At 47.1% G+C, this 22,822-nt stretch overlaps 1 protein-coding gene across 2 annotated transcripts in view; it reads right to left on the reverse strand.

The window, feature by feature from the left end:
* igl (IQ calmodulin-binding domain containing protein igloo) overlaps positions 1-22,822 on the reverse strand; it is a 242,356-nt gene that overhangs the window by 38,786 nt on the left and 180,748 nt on the right. For both annotated transcript variants that reach the window (XM_075692777.1, XM_075692778.1), the window contains one exon: positions 10,789-11,012. In XM_075692777.1, coding sequence (XP_075548892.1) covers positions 10,789-11,012 — 224 coding nt within the window. The remainder of the gene's footprint in view (positions 1-10,788; positions 11,013-22,822) is intronic.

Consider the following 22,822-nt stretch of genomic DNA (forward strand, 5'->3'; position numbering starts at 1 on the left):
TTGAAACCGCACTCTTGCGGTCTGCGTCATTTAGTACCGGTGGCTTTCGCCGTGCCACGTATTGATGTGGCCGTATCCGTAGCCGGATGCCGTAAAGGGCCGCGCTCGGATCGTCAAAGACGCACTCGGCAAGGCGTCGATACGGGCTGCTGGTTGGCGAGGCACGTTAAAGCTGCAGCGCGCATAGGCGTAAACGGAAAGGTGCAGACAAAGCGCAGGGCTCATCCCCAGCTGAAAGTGTCATTATGCTTGTATGCCTATAAATTTTTGTGACAACACTGGAAAGAAAGGTAACACACAGGTCGACTTAAGTCAACCACGTGTTGACAACACCGGTCATTGCAAACGCGTGGGGAGTGCAAGTTTCGATTTCTTCAACTCCTTGTATAGGACAGCTTCGAAGAACGGCTGACGCAGATTTTTTTTTTTTCATGCCGTTCCACGTGAGCGACTTCTGTGGTTTCGCGCATCCGCCTTTCGGAGTTTCTGTCAATAACCGTGTAGCCAAATATGCAGTCGTCCTCACTGGATATTTTGTTTTTCCTGATCCACTCCTTTTTTGACAAGGAAAGACAAGCATTGCGTGCCGCTTTAAGCCGACAAGATGGCAGGGCCACACGAGCACTACCGCATTTTACGAAGACGACTGAGCTCTGCGACTGCCTGCCATTACGCGTGAATGTTTTCATGTGTGCGTGCTTGCTTCACTTGTTCTCTTCTTTCTTCTCCCTTGCCTTTTTTTTCTATTTTTCCCACTCTCGCTCTCCCCCAGTAGTGTAGCAAACCAAGTACAACCTGTTTAACCTCCCCGTTCACCCCTTTCTTTCTTTCTTTCCTTCTTTCTTTCTTTCTTTCTTTGCTATGTGGTATTGTCACACATTTTCGCGGCCACACAAGCATTATCAAACCATTGGTAAACTCTGAGCGTTCTCAGCTCGTTCCTGTGGGTCTTTCTACGCTGCAGCTTTAACGCAAACTCGTCTAGTAAGGACGTGCACCGCAACATCCCATGAAATTGCTTAAGCCACCGCAACAATGGACAGTCTTTAGTGACTCCAAGGCAGCCCTTCAGTGCATACGAAGTCCAATGCGCCACGGACCGAATGAACAACTGGCCTCAGAAATTCGGCACATATATCATCAAAGCTATGACAAGGGACACGACATAATCTTTCAGTGGCTTCCAGGACATCGTAACATCAGCGGGAATGACCACGCCGACGAAGCCGCCCGATCTGCACATGAAAGTGGTCAACGAGTCTCCACTCCGCTTTCGCGAACAGACGCTGCGGCTGAGCTGCGATTGATGTCCCGTGAGTGTACTTTGCCCCTGTGGGACTCAAATGTTTTCACGATGTGTCGGTTGCGTTCATTGTCTCCGGACATACGGATGCACCTCCCGCCTGGATTACTACGACGTGAACAGACCATGCTCTACCGTCTGTGGCTAGGCGTTACCTTTACAAACACCTATGCTTTCCTCATAGGAATGGCCAACAGCCCCACGTGCGACACATGTAACACCGACGAGACGCTCGCACACATTATCTGTGTCTGCCCGCGATACAGTGCTGAGAGACAAGTGATGTGCAGAGTACTGGACCAGTTGGACAATCGTCCACTTTCAGAACTTAAAGCTTTAGGCCAATGCTCCGAAAGAACATCCGCGTTGAAGGCCTTACTCGCGCTAGTAATGTTCTTGCGGTCTACGGGGCTTCACGACAGACTCTAAGAATGCCGCCCCCTACCGCTCTGTAGTGTACGCGCTTTGTTCGTGCTTGTCTCCCTTTCTTTCTATCTCCCCCTTCTACTCTGTTTCTCTTTTTATCCCTCTTAACCCTTCCCCCTGCGCAGGGTAGCCAAGCGGAACTATCTCTGGTTAACCTCCCTGCCTTTCTCTGCATTATTTTCTCTCTCTCTCTCTCTTAAGCTTAACGTACGTAAGGTGACAAACGCTATTGTAAAACTAGACACTTTCAGTTGGGCGTCCGCAACCACCCACGTACGCAGCGCGCAAGGTCGCGTCTACGTAGCAAAGCGCGCGCGCGCGCGCGATACGGCAATAGTTGGCCGGACGCAAAAGTTGAGAAATGGGATTGCTGACTTGCACGCGCAAAAGCTGATAGTGTGCTACTCAGCGCCGCCATGAAGGCTTCTGAAACTGTGTAGCCAATATAAGCCGCTTATTCAAACCCCAAGCTGGAGTCATATCTTCGGCCGGAGAAACATCGAAAAATGCGGTCTCGTGGACACACGAGAACACGCGAGAACGTCCCGCAAAGACGGCACAGCCCGCAGTGGACGCTACGGAGCTTTTGAAAAGCTGTGGGCGCACGAAAGAGACCGTGCGTGCTGCTGCGCACTGCGCATGCGCACTGTCGCCTCCTCGGGTTTTCTGCGTACGCAGAGCTGCTGCGGTCGCGCAGCTAAAACTGTCTGCTGTATAATGTTCGTCCACAGGAGCGTAACGTTTGCCTTGTCGTATATAACTCAGAACTCGCAGAGTACGCGGGACGGAAACAGTACAACTACTAATAAAGAGAAGTTTAGCCCCGCATGTTCAAATACTTGTAAACATAACACGGCTCGTACTGGGTGAGGAGCATCGATGACGCTTATCGACGCCATCGCTGCCTTTTTTACTGCGACGAAATTCTCAACGACGGTAATAGCCTTCCTGGTCAGCATCTACAGAGCCACCCCTTCCTTCCTACTTTGGTCGTCATCATCGCCCTCTTTTACTTCTTGCTCCCAATTAATGGTACTTGTACGTTATAGGGGATTGACTATAAGAAATCGGGAGTTGGGTGATCGATTATCTGGCTGAATAATTGGCGGATCGATTGTATTTAACGATCAAAAGCTACGCAGGGGCTCTTAAGAGACCTCAATGAAGGGCTTCGGAATAATTTTGAACAGATGAGGTTCTTTAACGCTTACCGATATTCCCGTTGCACGAATATTCTTACGTTCCGTCGCACTGACCCCACCCTTCCCTACCTTTTGTCAATTCCCCTTCCACCCGCTTATCGAAATGTTTTTGTGGTGGCCGGGAATATAATCTCGTGCGGTATGGCTGTATGCCATGGCCACGGAGCAACCACGCAGGATAGACGGTAAAGGTGAATCGTAAGTAAAGTTATAAATTAGAATGCAACTGCTAAATAGGAATGGTACGAGGAATTTGAAGTGAGGCTTTCAAACGAAAAAAGAAAGTGTAGCTGTCATAAAAGCAATTGCCTCTTTTGTGTTCAGTGACAAGTGAACGTATTGCTCCTCACTTTCTCTTCCACGTTTGGAATTTTCATGCTCCTCTGAAGAGTTTTGCTATTCCGATGGTCTTCTCACCTGGTGAATCGGCTCTGGACTTTGGATGGTTTTAGTACCATGCTTTATGCCTTGCGTAAGACGCGTACATTAGCGTGCTTATCGTTTCCTGGTCGTGTGGTTTGTTTGTTGTTGTTGCGTGGCTTTTCTTGTTTCGTCAAATTTTACTGATTACTCTCGATTACCAATTTAGTGTTATATTGTTCAGTTTTGTTACGTATTCGTCAAGCCTCGTTCGACATCTGCAACCGTGTGTACTGCATGTGTACATATAGCGGACCCCATCACTTCACTTGCGACTAGCCAGCCAACCAAGAAGCGTCGCACGTTTCGTAAGAAGCAGTGGGAGCTATTTCGAACGCACACTGGCGCAGACGAACTCGCGGTCCATTTGGCACAGCGCCGGTCCCGGGATCGATCAGTTCTGGTTTGGATTTCTCCGGGTTTGTCCCGCCGAGCAAAAGTTTCATCGCTCTCGCTTTTACTTTCTTACCAAATGGCCGGTAATAAGGGGTGTTTGACTAGACGTTACGACATCGGAGAGGCTTCGTTCAGGAACCTGATTCACGCAACACCGTCCATGGATGAGAGGAGGCCTGCGCTTTTCGAGCCGTGACGTCAGGCACCAAGGCTAGGAGAACGATAAAGTCTGCGCCTTAGGAAAAACAAAAGGCAAAAGCGCGTTAAGTGTTACTCCCGCCCTCGATGGAAAAACCCTGGTGTGGCGTCATGACTCGAAGCCCGCAGATGTCCTGTTACCTAGGAGCTACGTGGTTCACGCAGCTTATAAAGATTTCACGCTTGGTTTATGCTAACGTGGAAAAAAGTGCGATAACGGGGATGAAAAAAAAAGAACGCTGTGTGTTACGCTGTTGCGTTATAAACCTCAGGGACGCAAGGATGAAACATCCTCAGCAAATGAGTGCTTTTTTTTTTTGGTGCGAGCTTTCTCCCGCGTGGAGGTACTCTGCGCCCTCTTTTCCAAGCGGAATTTGCGCTAGCTCGCCTGCAAGCTTTTCTGGAAGCCCTCGCGGTCACCAAGAAAAGCGAGGCTGGACGTGTACCATTAATGGCCGATCGCTAAATGCGCGAAATCGGGGAACAGGCCACCGCACAAGAAGAGAGAGACAGAAAGATCGAGCGCAGTATTAGGAGCCCCAGTGCGTGTACCGCTACTATGTACTGTAGCATCCCTGCACTGCGCCCGCTTATTTCAGAAGCGAAGATACTTTGGTAATCCTCGCTGAAATCTCCCGAACGTTCTTCAGAAAGATTTCCCTGGAACTTGATAGCCAGGCTCTTCAACGAAGCTCGTCGGCGTCTTTATCTGCAATTCGAGGTATGTATTACGACCATCTCCCGTCGTCGTTACGAAGAGAAGCTGAGTTCAGAATCGCGAGCGATTTTTCAATGTGTGGAAGCCATCCTTCCGAAATTGTATCTTCGGCAACATCTTCTGAAATATTTGTGGCACTGCTACTATCAGGCGCTCCCTTCCATTACCTGTGGTGCGGTGAGTGAGTGAGTGAAGCAACTTTATTAGGAGTGCCTGCAGAACGATTAGCCTTCCCCTGTAAGGGAGGCGTCACCGTGACGCGGCCATGACGTCTTCCCGGCGTGTGGCGCCCCTACTCCGGCCGTGGCCGCACTACTCCCTTTGGTCGGCGAAATGCCCAGTCAATTTTTTGTAAGCGTGGCGAGTCAAGAAAAGAGAACTATGTTTTACGTTATCGTTATCAATAGCCTAAATGCCATTTTTCAGCGCCCACCATAAGAGGGGGCGATGACGCCGCTATCACTTGCAATGCAATGCAACTCATGAAGTGCGCAGAAAGACGCGCTCGTAAATTTCACCTGTTACAATACGCTCCCCTCACACGTTGTGTTGTGTTGTTCGTCGACGCTTGTCTTAATTGGATTGCGGTATCCTTGGAAATGATGACGCCGATAAGGCAGCTCGGACGTCAAACCAAGAAGACCGCTGCGTCCTCATTCCTCTCTCAAGGACCGACGCTGCGAGGCAACTTGGCATTCTAGCACGCACGATCTCCTTGGCAGAGTGGAACACCGCACATACAAGGGGCACAAGACTGCACAGACTAAACCCGTCACTTCAACTCAAACCTCCAGCGGGTCTACACCGACGTGAAGCGTCTCTTCTGTGTCGGTTATGGCTTGGAGTTGCCTTCACGAATGCCTACTCAGCACTAATTGGAATGGCTAATACTCCTGCATGTGATGTTTGCGGATGCGAGGAGAACATTGACCACTTATTGTGCCATTGTCCACAATTTCAAGCACAAAGACAGTCTTTGTCCAACACATTGAGGAAACTAGACGATCGTCCTCTGAGTGAACAGTCCATATTAGAGCACCGTCCCGACCGATCATCGGCTCAGAAGGCAGTGAAGGCACTTTTGTGTTTTCTCAGAACTTCTGGTTTGCTCGAGCGACTCTAACTGAAGTGCTGTCCGTACGCATATCTACACCTTCTCTCTCCCTTCTTTCTCTTCCCCTTCTCCCATCCCCCAGTGTAGGGTAGCCAACCAGACTATTGACTGGTTAACATCCCTGCCTTTCCTGAATTCTCCTCTCTCTCTCTCTTGGTGGCGCGGGTAGTTTCATTGTTTCTTAACCTGTTCAGTCAAAAGTAATTACGACCGCCAGAACATGGTCCACTTTAGCTGTTTTCGTCTGGTTGCGCTGGCCAACGGGCTTGTCGTCCAACGATGGGACCAGCACTCTACAATCATAGCTTTTGTCGGCCTCCAAAGAAAGTGTGTCCTGTGGAGGGGCGCGATTTTGACATCCATGCGGCTGACCTTCCGTTGCATCGCTTTCCGCGCTGAAAACTCGAAACGCCCATCAAGTCGAAAGGTGGGGCATTTGAATACACAGCTCTAATGGCAGGCCACAAAAAGAAATTTCGCGCCTTTGAGAAAGAGTCGGTTCTTATTTTAACGTATATGGCGTCACATTATCTTTTCTTCCGCCGGAAGTGTTCCCACCACATACAGATGGCGCTAAGCCCATGAAACACCGACGAACCGGCATGCTTTGAACGTATGGGCTTCTATGGAAGCTTCGCTACCAGGTATATTTACCCTGCGGCTGTGCAGAAGGAACAGCGCCCTGACAGATACCAGGCGGCTCAGAACGCTGACGCGATAAGGAACGCAGGCAGCTCCCTTACTGGCGTAACATCTCTGTGGGGATAATACCGATGCAAAACCGTCGGCGTTTGTCGACGCCCAATGAAATGAATAGATAGATTTACCTTGACATCTGCTCTCCATTTTGTTCATACCAACGTATGCACCACGGTATGCACAACAATCACAGCTTGTCAGTTGGAAAGCCTAATGTGCTTACGCGCAACGCTCATGCTAGCGGTGGAAGCTAGAGTGCGACCCTGGCTTTGGGAGAGCCGGTTGAGCAAAGCTTGACGATGCATCCACTTGGCTAGGTCATTTTCGCAGCCGAATGCACTGTACGCATTTGCATACGTCCTGACCCTCAACGCGTGGGCCGGACATGTGCCGTGGATCCGACGACATCTCGTGAGCGTCGACAATACAATATTGCTATGTTAATCATGCCGACAATGGCAAGCTTACCATAGCATCTGCTTTTTTTTCCCTCTATTCTACCTGCGTTTTTGTGTATCCCCGCCCTCATTTGCCATGGAATAACACGCTCTACTGCGATATAAAATATACGAGCATTGGAGGCCGGAGCATGATTACCAATTCTGGTTCCGATGTTATTGATTCCAATCGGAATTACCAATGTAGTATCTGGTTAAGTAAGAAATGGTAAAATGCGTTTTCTTGTGAACTTAAACTGCGGCGCTAGGGATGAGACACCGAGGTAGACGAAGACAGGACGAACGCAGAACGGTGTCTCCTCCCTAGCGCAGTATAAGTTCACACAAAAATAAAAAAAAACGTCTTACCAACTAGCCTCCATACACACTCTCCTTGATAAAATCTATTTTCTCAACCTGAAGATTCCACTAAACGAACGCGGGGGGAAGAAACAATACCGTAGTGCTACTGCTGTCATAAATCAAATGGAAGTATAGATGCTGAAAACAAGTTGAACGCTTGCTTTAAGAACGAAGCCCGAAGAAAAAAAAAATAGGAAGTTGCAGAGTGTACTTTATACCGAAGCGTCCTATAGTTATTCTGCGGCGTACTGTAATCTTGCGGTCGCGAAGAGGGAGATGTATTCACGGTATGTTAATATTCTTTCGTGTTTTAACACACACGCTGCTTGAACCTTAGTGCTTTTTAGAAAATGGAATCTCTCATTGAATTTGCTGAATATGCCGCTTACTTCGTAATAACGCTAAATGTTAATCACATTTTTTTTTCTTTTTCTCAAGTTCCACTGCTTGCCACCTGCGACTGTGGCTTTGCGGCATCGTGTGTGGCTAAGCTAGATTTTCCATTGGCGGTTTCTGTAATTAAAACCACCAAGGACGGTGCAAGGCGCACTTATATTTCGAGACGCGCACATCACGCGAATAAAACGCGCATGTCGTGCAACTAGGACAGATTTAACAGCATCATAAAAGGCAAGTTATTCGGTAAGCACGATCATGTGTCCACGTTAGCGTCAGCTGTACGTGGGACAAAATGCAATGAGTATTGATTGGAATGTCATTTTTAATGCGATTAGCATTCATAGGATGCCTCGCGTACTTTCCGGTATATATTTATGCGCCTGTCAATCCGTTTTCCTTTCACGCCACCTTGGGTGGCTGGGCATGCGCCGCAGGGTATGAGCCAGTTTTCAACTAACCTCTTTTTTTTTATGCCAATTTGGGTCACTTGGAATTAGGACGTGTGCACGTTCTCGTTGCCCTTGGGCGAAAAGCTTGCTTCCTAGCTCGCTTCCTAGCTCGTTTCCTAGCTCGCTTCCTAGCACGCTTCCTAGCAGTGAGTGTGTGCCACTGGATGTTTGCTACTGAATATGTGCCGCTCTTCATAATAATTAGAATGACATATAGAACATATCATCATCAATTACACACCCATCATCAGACAGATTGCTAGTCGCATTAACGTCGCCAATAATCTCCAAAGGATGGATGGTCCGCCAATTTTTTTTAATATATTGATATTTCAAACAAACGTCTGCATTCTAACGCTCCTTTACAACCCCCACTAGAAAATGTTTTTTTTTTTGTCTTTCAGGCAATAATTTTACGTCGGTGAAATTATATTGCGTTCACCACTTATAATTTTTACGTTGTACCTGAAGCATTTAACTAGCGCAGTAATGCGCCATAATGGAGCGAATATATGTACAGGGCGTCCACAGACGATATTTATGTGGATATTGGCTTGACCTTCCTCTGGTTGTTTGATGTGTGATAGTGTCGGAAAAGCCACAAGGAAAATGTTTTTGCTGTTTTAAACATGTTAATATTTTTTAAGATGACACGTTGTTGCCAACATAAAGAGTTTTGAAGACTGCCACGTCGAAATATCTATTTGGTTTTCACCTATGTCACAAGTAACACGTGCCCAGATATACCTTTCTGCTTTTTTTCCAGCCAACTTCTTTGATTACTCATGCACCACATATTCCTGTATGCTCGCGGAACCTCGCGGCTTCATTACATCGCTCCATGTGCATTAAACGTTCCCATTCATTGCGCGTAACAGGTTTGTTGTTGATCTCAAGGCAGGCGAGGTTACTTCCCATCATATTGTGTCTAACGCCTGTGGAGCAACCTTTGCCACATAGTGTTCCATAGTAAAGTGAAGCAACATTTACAGGCGACAAAAAGCAACAGAATTGGATAGAAACTTCGCTAATTAGCTTTTTATTCAATATTTTTTAGGCCACGTGCTGCAATTTATACGAATTGTGGCCAATGAGTTCTCAAGGCACATGCACTTGGATAAAGTTTGGAATCAGCACCAATTTAGATATAAGCGCTATCAAATTGGCGATAAAACTGTACCGGTCCACTTTTTCATTTTTTTTCTTTTTCATACAGATTTTTTTTCATGGATTAGAGCACAAAATTAACGTGAACACCAATTGCACATTTTGAGAAGGCTTACCTCTAAATTGGTGTTTTCCTCAGAATTCGTTCCAAAGTAAATATGCCTTGCAATCTAACCGGCTACAATTTGTAAATTAGAGCTCGTACCGTAAAGCGATTAGCTTACGAGTTAATTAGCGAAATGTCTATAATAAAATAATATTTTATTAAAATCTACCCTGCATGTAATATCTCCCTATGGAGTAATGCATCTCAAGGAATAGAACTGCGCTACATGCCACAAGCGATATTTAAAAATTCTGTTAAAGATACCTTATATAGGGTATTTTATATTAATGCGTCATGGGTAATTACGTGGTTGGAGAAATGAGATTTCTGAATGGGTATCACAAAAGCAAAGACAATGTACTCAGCGGAACAATTAACGGCGCAGCGCAATATGTATAAGGCCGTTGCTTCTACGCGTTGAGGTGGTCTTTCACAAATAATTATGTTTTTCTTTTTCGATAATGAGGTCGGGGGACGAATTAAAGCGGGTTTATGACGGAGCGTTATTCCGCGCTAACCTTCATCGCGCGTGTCTAACGAGGCTTTCATCAGCCAGCCTTTATAGAAAAGCGGCATATCCTGTTCCTTTATTTTTACTTTTTAACGACGTAACATGATGACGCGTAATTAGTGCGCACAGTGCCACAATTCCGGAGAAAAACGAAGAAAGAACTTCTAGCGCGTTGAAACTGGAGCCCGTTTGTGCGCGCTTATTTTTTTCAGTGATCACTTGTCGAGCGCAATGTACCTCCTGTTTTCGAGGTGCCTTACTCTTATTTTTTCATATTGAAATTACAAAAACGGTAAAGAACTAGCAGACGTGTGTAGCGGACGAGAAAACAAATAAGCTAACACGTTTTAAAATAAACAAACGAACGAAACAAGCAAAACAAGCGACTGCATGAATGAATGAATGAATGAATGAATGAATGAAGGGACAAGATAGATAGATAGATAGATAGATAGATAGATAGATAGATAGATAGATAGATAGATAGATAGATAGATAGATAGATAGATAGATAGATAGATAGATAGATAGATAGATAGATAGATAGATAGATAGATAGATAGATAGATAGATAGATAGATAGATAGATAGATAGATAGATAGATAGATAGATAGATAGATAGATAGATAGATAGATAGATAGATAGATAGATAGATAGATAGATAGATAGATAGATAGATAGATAGATAGAAAGAACACAAATTCGCCGCGAAAATCAGCTACTCGAACTAACACGAATCCGCGTCTCTTGTTTCGATAATTCAAACAGCGAACATAAATGTGCTCCGCTTTCCTTCCGCTGCGGGTCAAGTACAAAGCGAGCCAGGCGGGTCACTAATGAGGAGCACGGACGCTCATCAGCGACCAGGCCGCACTCACGTTTTCTTCTTCGGGCTCCTTCATGGCTGGGTCCGTGCGGGACGGCGAGAGGTTCGCCTCGCTTCCCGCGGCGCTGCTTCCTCCGAGGCGCACCTCCTTGCGCACCTTGTAGGCGCGGAAGGTGGCCTGGATCTTGGTGGCCGCCTCGGCAGCCGCCTGCGCGTCCTCGTCGGGGCCCGGCCGGTGGTTGTTGGGCTGCTGCTCGCCCTCCGCCGAATCGGGATCTGCGCCCAACAATCGGAGAGGAAGACGGTAGAAGGTCTCATGATTCCCTGTATACAGTGCTAATGATTTGGGACGCTGATAACTAAACAAACCAACTTGTACATTCGCGAGACGGACGTAAGGATCCGGTGGGCGAATATACATACGAGGAGATACGTTACTAAACGTGATTTGGTTGGTTGTCGCATGCTTCAAACCAGCGCGTACAACGAAGGCAACGTGAAAAGGACAGTCGACGAGCGCTTTCTGAGAACTGATGATTATTAGCCGTATAGTTTGTCAGTTCTAGTTAGCCAAGATGTCCGGATAGATACGCGATAATGCAACCGTACGTATGTTTGGTTGCAGCTTTTATTATGCTGACTCAACAAATGATTTCGGTGCTTTTACTCTTTTTGATGTTCTACATAACTAAAAAAATACATCACAAGTATCTGTTCACTTTAACGGCAACTATATACATCGCATTTTTACGAGAGAAGGCATATGCAATTGTACAGTTGTTATCTTTACTTTGCTATATGACGTTACCTTATCATTTCGCTCGCCCTGTCCTGATGCCCTGTGATTTTATTTCCAGCAATACGGGAACATCATCATTTTCACTCGACAAACGAGCTGCGTGCCATCACAGTGGCGCTTAACCTATATACCAGCATCATTTTCTTCTTTCTTGTTGGTTAATATTTTTGCGGACTTCCTTGCTGCGTGCAGCATGTCTTATAAAGTCTGATGAATTTTCAGAGATACATATTCTTATTTTTACAACGTCGTTACATTCCGCGCTGTTGCTCTTACATGGTTTCCAGGGAACGCATGCATACCTTTATTGCTGCCGTTTGTATTTGGTCACTGCTTCTTACGTCGCATAAGTCACGGCGACAATGCGACTCTTCACTGTAAAATTTAGTAGACCACTTAGTCTGCAGCACGCGTTTTCGGCAGATACATTTAAATTAGACTTTATTGACACAGCATATCAAAGAACATAGTATCATTGTAATACAGAAAGAGGTACCAACGTAAAATCTGCAAGCGAGACCTTCTATGAACGAATATTACCACATGCAAAATCATGCGAACCGGACCATCAATATAAACAAAACGCAAGTAAACTAGAAAATAATGCGATGAAGTGTGCGTGCAGAGTGATTCATCACAAATTAAAAAAAAAGTATGGATGAAAAACGAGTGACAGCTTTTTACAGCATATGTTCATTTGAAATGTGTGTTCTGCAGCTTTTTTAAGCCAGAAGTCCAGCTCACCATACCCGACCCGACTGCGTTTACATGCATCTTGTCAATCGGACTGGGCGAGTCAAACAACCCTTGCAGGCTGGTTGATCGAACACGCCTCGACGCTCACTTGACTTGACCCACTAGCGTTTACATCAACCCGACTACCAGTTGTCGGTCCGACAAGCCGATTCCACTCGACTTTATCGGATTCACGAAACGTATAGTTTGTGTCGAAGCGGGATCGAACAGCGCAAAAGACAGGATGAAGTTTAGACGACATGCACGGCCCAGTAAAGCACACACTCCTTGTCTTTAAGCACGCGGCCAGCCATTCGGCCACCACTGCTCTCGTTAGCAATGTGTAATTTGTTGCGGGACAGATTTCACCTCCGAGAACTGCTCACACCAGAGCCGATTCAATAAGAACGTGATAGGTCCCGAGGGAGTGGATATTCACGGCCCAGCAACAGTTGCAGGCACTCAAACTCCCGAATAACCTGGGAATGCCGTTTCACTTCTGTGACTGACTGCGCGAAAGCAATCACGGGCAACAGCCCACAGCGCTAATCTGGTCGTTAACGCCGCCTCACCCACAACTGTGTCCTTCCTTTTTTCCACTGGAAGGCAGACAAGGTCGAGCTCCGGGATCGAAATGGGCGTGTTATGTTCTTTTACCGGCGTTAGCCACTTAGCGAGATTACTTAGCCTCGTTGTAGTGTCGACGTTAGTAACAACAATTACTACAAAAAAGAAGAAGAAAATAAAGGAGGAAAGAAAAGAACCCCTGACAGCATTCGGGGTCGGCTCAGTGGAGCGGACGCGGAAGTGGTTCACCAATAAATGTTCTGCGCTGTTAAATAAGGGCACCTAATGAACACACAATTCGTCCCGGACCAGGACGAATTTTTCTTCAACTATGAGGCTTTTGTTTCGAGGAACCCGTATGGGTTTCCTTTGTAGCAATTGCTACGAACGGGTGGATGTCTCATTTTCCCTTTATTCACCAATGAACACACGCATTACTACAGATTGTCACAGTAGTCGCAGTAATCACGTTAGTCGTGCGAATATATGCTGTCTAAGAATGTTTTACATGAGGCACAAATGCACAAAATAATGCATAGCTTATAGACCTCTTTGTCGGGCGAGGAGGAAAGAGCGCGCGGCGAGCCTTTCCTCCTCTCTGGCTTGTGCCAGCTGGAACGGCGCTGCTTGAATCCGTTGCCGTCGCGCGCTGCGCAACGATATTCGGAGAAGGTTTTGCTCATTCTCCGTGAAGTTTGCGCGATGTCAGCTCATAAGAGGTCCTCTAAAAGCCACTGTGCAGCCTTTCGATGCAGCAGTAACAACAGTATGCGGAAATTCCTCCTGGCTGCGCAAACACGCGACGTGCATTATCAGCCGAGCTGTATTTAGGTCTGTGTCGGAGAATATATTGGCTGTATTGGTTTTTACTGCATGCGAAGAACGGGCCTCTCTGTACTGCCAGCGAGAACTGGAAAAAAGTTATCGTTATCTGATCGCTTGGCGTGGGAGCTAAACTTTAACAGTTTTCGTGTATGGACAGTGCTGTGCAACCCCGGAACTTCTGAGCCCCAATCGTTGTAACATATTTTTGTCAGCCACCGGCATCGTTTTCACGCATTTAGTAGACCTAAACTGTGTGATTTTAAGTCTAGTAGACTTGAAATCACTATGCTATGTCTACGCTAGCCTCCTGTATGAGACACCGATGGCGTCGTACGTAGCGATTACTGCGGTTGGTGAACCAGCACACAACAAATAAATATCGTGTTTTGAAATTGCCTTTTTGCCCTGTAAAGCGGTAATATCCAAGGGAGATCACATAAAAGGAATCTGGCGGCTATTCACGAGGACACAATTTATGTAGGATCGACGAAAAAAAAAAAAAGACACGTAAAAGAAAACACACACACGTGCACATGCATGCACGAACGCTGGCAAACGCCACAATAAGATCTCGTATGGTCATGCCGTATGCATAGACCATGCATTATACTGGGTGATCATCCTTAAGTATTACGGATTTTTTTTTAAGGACGCTCATTGCAGGTAACATAATTCTAGTCCTTGAGCTGTGTTATTAAGAGAGACGTACATTACTTGCAACAGGATTCAAAACATATTCAATGAATTAACAAAATTACCACGACTTGTATAGTAATGTCTGCCACTTCGAATAATCTCGCTCAAGGACAAGGACTAAGCTATCTGCCACTCGTGATCTTTATAATTTTCCTTCCTTTAGAATGCAATGTAATCCTTTTTTTTTGTTGATAAACAGTCAACAAGCTGCAAGAAAACACTAAAGATTTATGACGTCTCAGTTAGCTTGCGTAGCAACTCAAGGTTGCTTCCCTTATGCTTTTGGTCTTCTATAAATGCAGTTTACCAATCCAGCCCACATAAACTCTGGGGTTTTAACGTGAGAAAAGCACGATCTGAATATGAGAACATGGTAGTGAGAAACTGCGGGATAATCATGACCACCTGGGGTGCGTTAACGCGCACCTCTCTCTATACGCACGAGCGTTCTTGCATTTCGCCCCAACGAGGCTGGGATCCAACCCAAGACCTCGAGCTCGGCAGCGCAATGCTGATGCTTGAGGTCACCTCTGGGCTACCACGGGGAGCCAGCTTACATAAATATCTTTCTGTGGTGCTCCTTTGAGTTGTAAAACACATTAGCCTGACTGCAAGTTCAGAGAGCGTGATGTTTCATCTCAGTTTTCGTTCGAAGCAATGTGTCGACTCAAGCATACGAAGAAAGACAGTACGGCGCACATGAACCAGTCGGCACAGGTCAGCCTTCAGGTATAGGCACAATTTCCAACGCCTGTCAATACTTTTCGAATGCTCCTAAATAACCTGGACACTCCGTCAGCGCGAAGAGCAATGCAAGTGATGTATGCTCTCCATTCAGTACTTGCATCATGGCTCACCCGCATCATCCTATTCGCACTGAAGTCAAAACGGCTGGGGTTTAGCGTAACAATATACTGCCACGCGCTGCAAAGTACTGCTGACGCCCACCGGCTCCTTGGTCTTCAATGGTGACTTCAACGTGCATCACCAGCTATGGGGAAGCACCAAGATGAGCTTCAGAGAGCAGAATGACGGCAGCCTAACGTATCGGCGGAGCACTTGCTTGGACTTGACTGATTTCCAGGCGAGTTGCCGCGTGCGCACGCAATGTTACCTCTATCCCGCTTTCGTCTTTCTGTGCCCCCTTTCTCTTCTTCCAGTGTAGGGTAGCAAACCGGATGCTCGTCTGGTTGACCTCCCCGCCTCTCTCTCTCTCTCTCTCTCTCTCTCTCTCTCTCTCTCTCAGCGCCTTTCAGTCATTGTCATAGTGATCACACACTGCGGTGGCGCAGCGGCAACGGCGCTCTGCTTCGAAGCACGAGGTCTCGGCTTCGATGCTATAGGCCGCGGAGGCCTCGTTTCCATGACTGCGAGATGTAAAAAACGCTCGTACATCACTTGGATTTATGTGCACGCTAAGGATAACCCACGTGGTCGAAATTAATCCGTAGCTCTCGGCTATGGCGTCTCTCATAGCCTCAATTGTGAGTTTGGGACGTGAAAACACACGAATAAATAAAAAAAGAATATAAACAGGGACCACACGGGGTGCCATCACGTACTGGCTTAACAACAAGCTTCCTTCACTCGCGCCAGCAGCGCGATGAAGAAAGGCTGTATAACCGCATTGCAATAGCTTTGGGCTCCTTTTTTGTCGCTCTCATTTGGCGGAGAGGTCAGGGACAAGCACGAAAAGTGGGATATTTCCAGGCGTCCAGCGAAGGGGCGTGGCCGCACCAGCTAGAGAGATCCGAAAATATTCTTATAATAGGCGGTCAGCGAGAAAGCCCAAGCAAAGGTCGTCGCCATGCACGTGACAAGCGCTAAACCACATAACGCAGTCTAGGGCACGAAAACGGGTCAAGTCGGTCGCGCCGCTCAATAAAGGACATCCGGTGATCTTCGATACATTATTATTATTTTGATTTGTTTACGGGGCAAGTTGATAAAGTTGCTCGGGAAAAAGAAGGGAGTCACCGGTCCATTCATTAAACGACGTCGTGTCGTTTGTCACGGTGCCTTCTCCTGGGTGCGCCGCATTTCTCGCATAAGGCGCGCACTGTTCGGCACACCCGGCCTCCTCCGCGCTTGTCCCGCTGCATTATGAAAGGATGTCACCATGGGCTGCGGTTCCACGCCCACCATCATTGTGGTGGCCCCGACGTGTGCACGCCGGGGAGCCAGGCGAACGCGGAGGTCTTTTGCTGCCGCCACCTCAAGAGAGCGGTGATAGACCTGCTGGGAACAGGCAACAGAGACACATAGCTCAACAAGGGTTGCAGAGACACACCCGACAGGCTTTCTAAGCGCAGCCGTGCGAGCTCACGTCAGCTGCTGGAAGTGAAAAAAGAAAAATTGATTGGTCTGCTAATCGTCATTCCTCTTCTCTTCCCGAGATTTTGCACGAGTATGACTGATGGAAACGAGCTTTGCTTTTGCAGGTGTCCAATTTTTCTCTCCGTGGTTTCCAAACGGCAAACTAACAGCACGAAAGTATAGAACTTGAACAAGAACAGTTGGACAGTTAGCTTAATCAGGCCCTACCGTCCATACCGGTCCACACCCGTGCCTTGTTTCCAAGCAGTGTTCTTTTCGTCTTTCTTTTTCATTTCGGTCGTAGAGTTTCCTGAATTGCCTGATTTCCTCTTATTTCTTTTTCGATATCTTAGAGACACGCGGTACCGAATGCACTTTCGTGCATATTTATGCTGTGCCACCCAAATGTGCGGTGCAGAACATTGCTCTGTTTCGTAAGAGTATCGCGTAACACGATATAGATGTGCATGTATCACAAGCGATAAGAAGTGGTCCGCCGCGAGCTGTTTAGCCAAACAATCGAATCTATCCAGGATGGTCGCTTTCTCTGGGAGATTAGGCTTCCCTCTTCAGGAAATTCACAGTTGCACACAAATCGGCGCCTCCAAAAAAGAACAATGTCTGCTGAAAGATGACACGTTCCGTCTATATCTTTTCAAGCTAGCGCATAAATTTACAGCCTTTCTCGAAAGTATACAGAAGATGCCACGCTTTTAATATGAGTCGTTCGACTGTGTGGTGCAGTTCTTGCGGAAGTCTTGACATTACAAACCTCTCGATGGTGAGTGTCAGATTTCTTTTCGTTGTCCAGGATGATCGTACTTATAGCATGCCACAGGAACTTCCTAAACAACTCTGTAGTAGCCTGGTGGTCGCAGGCAACGAAGCCTGTATACTTTTGACAAAGAATGTACATCTGTGTAAAATCACTTTGGATGGCTTCTAGCGCGGCCGTCTAGTCCATTACCATTGCGGAAATTAGTGGGTCACCCTAACGCTGTCAGCTTAAGCATATCTTCGATGGCTGCAGACTCGACCAGGGTCAAGGAGACGAGACTTCGACTTGGCCTGCCAAGGAAATTCCGAGATTACATATACAAGGTGCGGCGAGCGCCCCCGAACAGCAGTCTTTGACTACTCTCATAGCACAGTCTGTACACACTTGAATGGGATGGATGGAAAATAAATGGGGTCACGATAGATTTGCGTTAGTTGTTTAAACAAGCTTCCACTGTGCCTGCTCTGTTCCGCAACGGTTGATAATCCATTCTGGTAGATTTATGGAACTCGAACTACCGAGGAGACGCGGGCTCCCATATTCTCCGAGTATATCTTCTAGTGGCTGTTCCGCTACCAAGGAGTACTGAACGGCGAGGAATGCACGGCGTCGGAGTGTCGTCGACGACTCACTCGATGTTTCTGAAGTATAGCTCTCGTTCAGTCCCGATCGCTCCTATCGGTGAACTAGTAAAACAAGTCACTGAGAGGCCAGCAGTATGGCCTGCGCCGCTTCAGCTGACCGCGCAATGTTCAATGCTAAATCGCAACCGCAATGACAATCACAATCTTCTCATAGAAGAACGTACTTCGAGGCAGCACCTATTCATGCATGGTATTTCCTACGAATCGCGAGCCATGTGGAGTTCCTACTGCTTTTTAACCAACAAAACGCACTTCAAGATAAGAGAAATAAGAGAGAAACAGGCTTTACTTTTCTTGCGTGGCCTGTTATCATTAAAAAAAATAAACATGCTGATAGTAAACGTATCTGCGACAGACACCATAAACGTTCGCGGAAGTACTCTTATCAGCCATTGCTCTGACACACACACAAAAAAAAAGCTTTTTCTTTTTCGAAATACCATTATTCGTGCGCTGACCTGTCCGGCAAAATTGAAACTTTCTTTTTCATGCGTGACTGTCCTTCCACGTGACCGATTGCTTCGATGTCATTCGACGAGACACCGACGCTGTCCAGGACAGAAGCACGCGTGGCACGGTTCCTTAATTCAATCGCGATGTCCCACATCGCAGCAAGCACCACGCTTTCTCTTTCTTCGCTCGTTCCGCAAAAAAAGAAAAAAAAAAGAGCATTCGGGACACTGAATCGCGGTACTTCGAGAAAAGCGTTTCACGTGTTTGCTTGCTCGCGGACGGAGAGATCTCCGCCGTTCTCGGCTCGAATTATCTGAACGAGAACGAAAAAAATAAACGGGAGACGCGCGCACCGAGTATTAAGGCCCGTTTCGTGCACCTCAATTATCCAGCTGTCTCGAGTACTCTCCCGTCCTAATTAATGGCGGGCACCTGGTCGGCTCCGCGGATGTTCGCACGACCGCGATGGGGTTTTCGCGAAATGCACCTTGCATGTGTGGATACATAGCGCGAACAGTAACGTTAGCCGCAACCGCAAGAGCAACCGCTACGCTTCCTCGGACGAAGCTTCTGACGCCTGTCTCACACCTCGTCGCTGCTTCGAATATTCGCGACGTGAAACAAGGAAACCGTGCTCGATAATGTTTCTACAGTGTGCGCTTAGTGCGGTATTTGCGCAGTGTGAAAAGTTTGAATGTAGCGCGAGAACGCAGAACAACCGCGCGCTGAACTGTACAGGAATGTTAGGTGCGAAAAGCAAACGGCGGTGTTCTTTTGTATGGCCGCCCTATTTCTTTAGGCGAGAAGTAAAATTTAGAGCTGCTCGAAAAGTGCTGACGCGACGGATCGATCGCGCCGGTTGCTGCAGCATTTGAATCGAGGCTGGCATTATCGCTCGCGAGCCCGCTTTGGCGGCCACATTCATGTGCTCACCACTTCACCTCCGAGGAGCGACATCTCCACGAAACAAAAACGTCTCGCACTATAGTCTTAATTGAATAAAGTTTTCTTCTTCGCTAGAGCGCTGGTAGTTTCACCGCAACATTTGAGTGAATTCGGGCTCTTTTCCTGGAACTGCGTTATTTTAACGGCACGCCGGGTGTACTTTGAACTGCGGGAGCCATTGCACGGCGCATATAGCTGAATGTAGCTATATGGCAGACAAGGACGAGGCTACTAAAAAAAAAAGAAAAAGAAAGAGAAATGGTTAACTAGATTCGACAAAACAAGAACAAGCGTCAGTCGAGAGCCGAACCCCAAGTGACCGCAAGAATTTTCAAATGCGATATTTAGCTGATGCTGTAATCTTTACAAAGACTGTTGAAATGTAGAAAAATTTACACGAAGTGTGTTAGAAAGCTTGAGAACTCTTCGCCAGCTGCCGTGGCGCCTGCCCGTTTTACCGAAATTCAACGTAGCTGTGGTAATTACATGCTTTACAATTTAGCGCGTACTCTTTAGAGTCTCGCCGCTATCTGCATAAGGTTCACTCAGTTTATGAAAAGTCTCAAATTAATTGTTTGGACGTCACCACTGCGGCGACAAGTAAGAAGGCAATATGTCCTTATCCCTATACGAATGCCTGCAGTAAAGTGTACGGAGACGATCACTCTCCGTCGTGCTCAACCAGTTCGACGACTAGACCCTGTCGAAGGAATAATGATACAGCTTTGACAAGTCTCATCGTCACATCAGAAGACCGTGCAAGTGATTTGACTTCATTCCAACCCCTGCTTCCCTCACCCCAGAGCAAAGTAGCAAACCAAAAACTCTCATGTGGTTAACCCCATGCGTTTTCTCTGTTTCATTTTCTCTTCACATTGATACTTTTTGTATGCATTTTTCGTTTGGATCGTTTGGAAATCGCCAGAGCCTCTCTACGAGCGCGGATAATCCCTAGACAACTAAAGTTGACACGCGCATATATCATCTTAGTTGACGAACCCCAATAGGAGAGGACAAGCTCGGACAGGACAGTTCCCTATAAAACTAACCAGTTGGCGCTCTAAAAGATAACTTCTCGGCGCTCAGCGCAAGTTCACCGCCGGTGATCACAGTTCAAAGACAGGCGCTCAACTGACCGCGGCACCAGAGAACTAGTTTTTTAGACGAAACTGTCAGGGGGGAACTGCGGTATCTAGCTTTGATTTGATAATGCGTGCGGTCCCCGTGATTGCAGAGTGCTGTGTATTTCATTTCAGAACTATATCAGCACCAAAACGACACATTAAAGCGAGTGGTGCAACAGAAGAAGAAGAAGGAATTGAACCAAACCGAACAGGCCTCAGCACGACGAAAGCACAAAGAAATAAAACAAAGGAAGAATGTAATAAAGAAGGGCGTCGCCAACGCAGCACGGTAATGGACGACGTGATTGATCCAAATGTATGCGACTGAATTGACACCGCGCGATCAATCGATCTGTCAGTGAACCAGTATAGGCGCACTGATTTATATTTGTACGTCATCAGCTCTGTATAATGACACCGTCGGGAAAACTGCGAGCGTTAATTTCCTCTTTTTAACTGGCTTTTGGTGTTTGGCCTTTGCATCTATTGACCGGCCTTAAAATGCAGGCCGCACGTTCATGAACGCTCGCCATCGCCCACAATGGAAAGGTCAGGGTCACATCCTTTAACTTTTTTTTTCTGATTGCCTCTTTCAACGGTGAGCTCCAAAGGGTGCGACGCGATGGACCGAGCGTGTCACTCTGTGCTTTGTGCGCTGCCCACAAACGCGTGCGCCGCGGGGGCGACGGAACTCCCTCTCCCAAACATTTTATTGAACCGAGCAGTACCCGAGCAAACACAGGCTCCTACTTAAGGTTTCTGTAGCCTTAGCCTTTGGACTTGTCGATCGCTGAAGAAAACACCACCCCTTCAGCGCTTCTTGGTCTGACTTTTGTATTTCGGTAAGAAATCTATATTCTCAATGGATCGACCGAGTTTAACTCCCCGAAGCAACACAGCAGCAACGCGAGCCGGCGTATGTAGGGCAACGCTTGGGGTTGACTTTGACCGTCTTGGACTTTTGAACATGTGTCCAAGCGGGGCAGCAAATGAGGATTTGGGCCTTCCACCTCCATCATAGAAATATGCGCATCCAACGAACCCGTTGTGTGTGAAGCGAAGCTTTAGTGAATCAGGTAATTAAACACCATACAACACGTTACAGAAAAAAAAGGCAACATATGATAAAGCTCACTAAAGCCATTGTGTTAACCCTGGTACAGCTCGCGAAGTTATAACAGGCACTTCAAGATGCTCGTGTCTAGATACATCACTTTTCTGCCTACGAATTAGTTTCGGCAGCACGAAACGAGCAGGCGTAAGAGTAGGAGCTCGCCACTGTGCCAGAGTGCAGGCGACTGGCAACATTAAATCGAACCACTCAGTCCTTTGTGGCTTCGCGCTGTTTTCACAAGCATGAAATTACCAACACGCCCAACGTATGGCGCTTTTAACCGACACTTGTGCGGCGTTTTCGTGTTTTGCTGCACACGTGTACAGAGCGCATGGAATTGAGCAACAACGCTCGAGCGCCAGGCCTTCGATAGCTGGCTGATCAGCCGTGTGTGCTTTCAGCTTACTTGCTGCCATTGTCCAATGGGCAGCTCGCCCATTGCAATGGGCGAGCTGCACGCACTGGCATTATTACCGGTACTTGGGCTGAGATTGTGGGGTCCGCTCTTGTAGGGAACAGCTATACTCTTCATTTTCTTTTAAGGAACGTCTAGGAACAGCAACAGTTCAACTTCGGAAAAAAAGAAAGAAATGTAGAAGCATAAGGCAGACACCCATGCGCACAGATACAGTCTGCTGTCCTCTGTCATATCGAAGCTGTGTAATCGATGACGAACTATTAAGTATGTCCTGTTTGTGAGAGAACCGTGCTGTAGCACTAGAAACTGCGATGGCTTTTGGAAAACCTCACTGTCCAAACATTGGTGAAGTAGCATCATCAGGAAAGCCTTGACTCCGCATAAAGGGATATTATGTTTAAAGCATTCTTTTTCCTCTGCAGAGCCCTCTTCGCAAAGGGCTGTCCCGAGAGGAATGAGTGCTTTTGAACAAGGCTAGAGCAGGAGGCGCCATGGAAGACGACACTCTCGCCTTACGGCAGTGGCGAACGCAACGCATTTATCACCTTGTGTGTGAATGCAATGTGCTAAAGACATTCCGGGCAACACACCGGCCTAAGTAGGTGGCGCCTTTCGAGGACTGGGTTCGGCTATGGGCTAAAGAGACACTTAACTCACTATTGAGCTTCGCAG

Source organism: Dermacentor variabilis, chromosome 5 (genome assembly GCF_050947875.1).
Source record: "Dermacentor variabilis isolate Ectoservices chromosome 5, ASM5094787v1, whole genome shotgun sequence".
NCBI classification, from domain to species: domain Eukaryota; kingdom Metazoa; phylum Arthropoda; class Arachnida; order Ixodida; family Ixodidae; genus Dermacentor; species Dermacentor variabilis.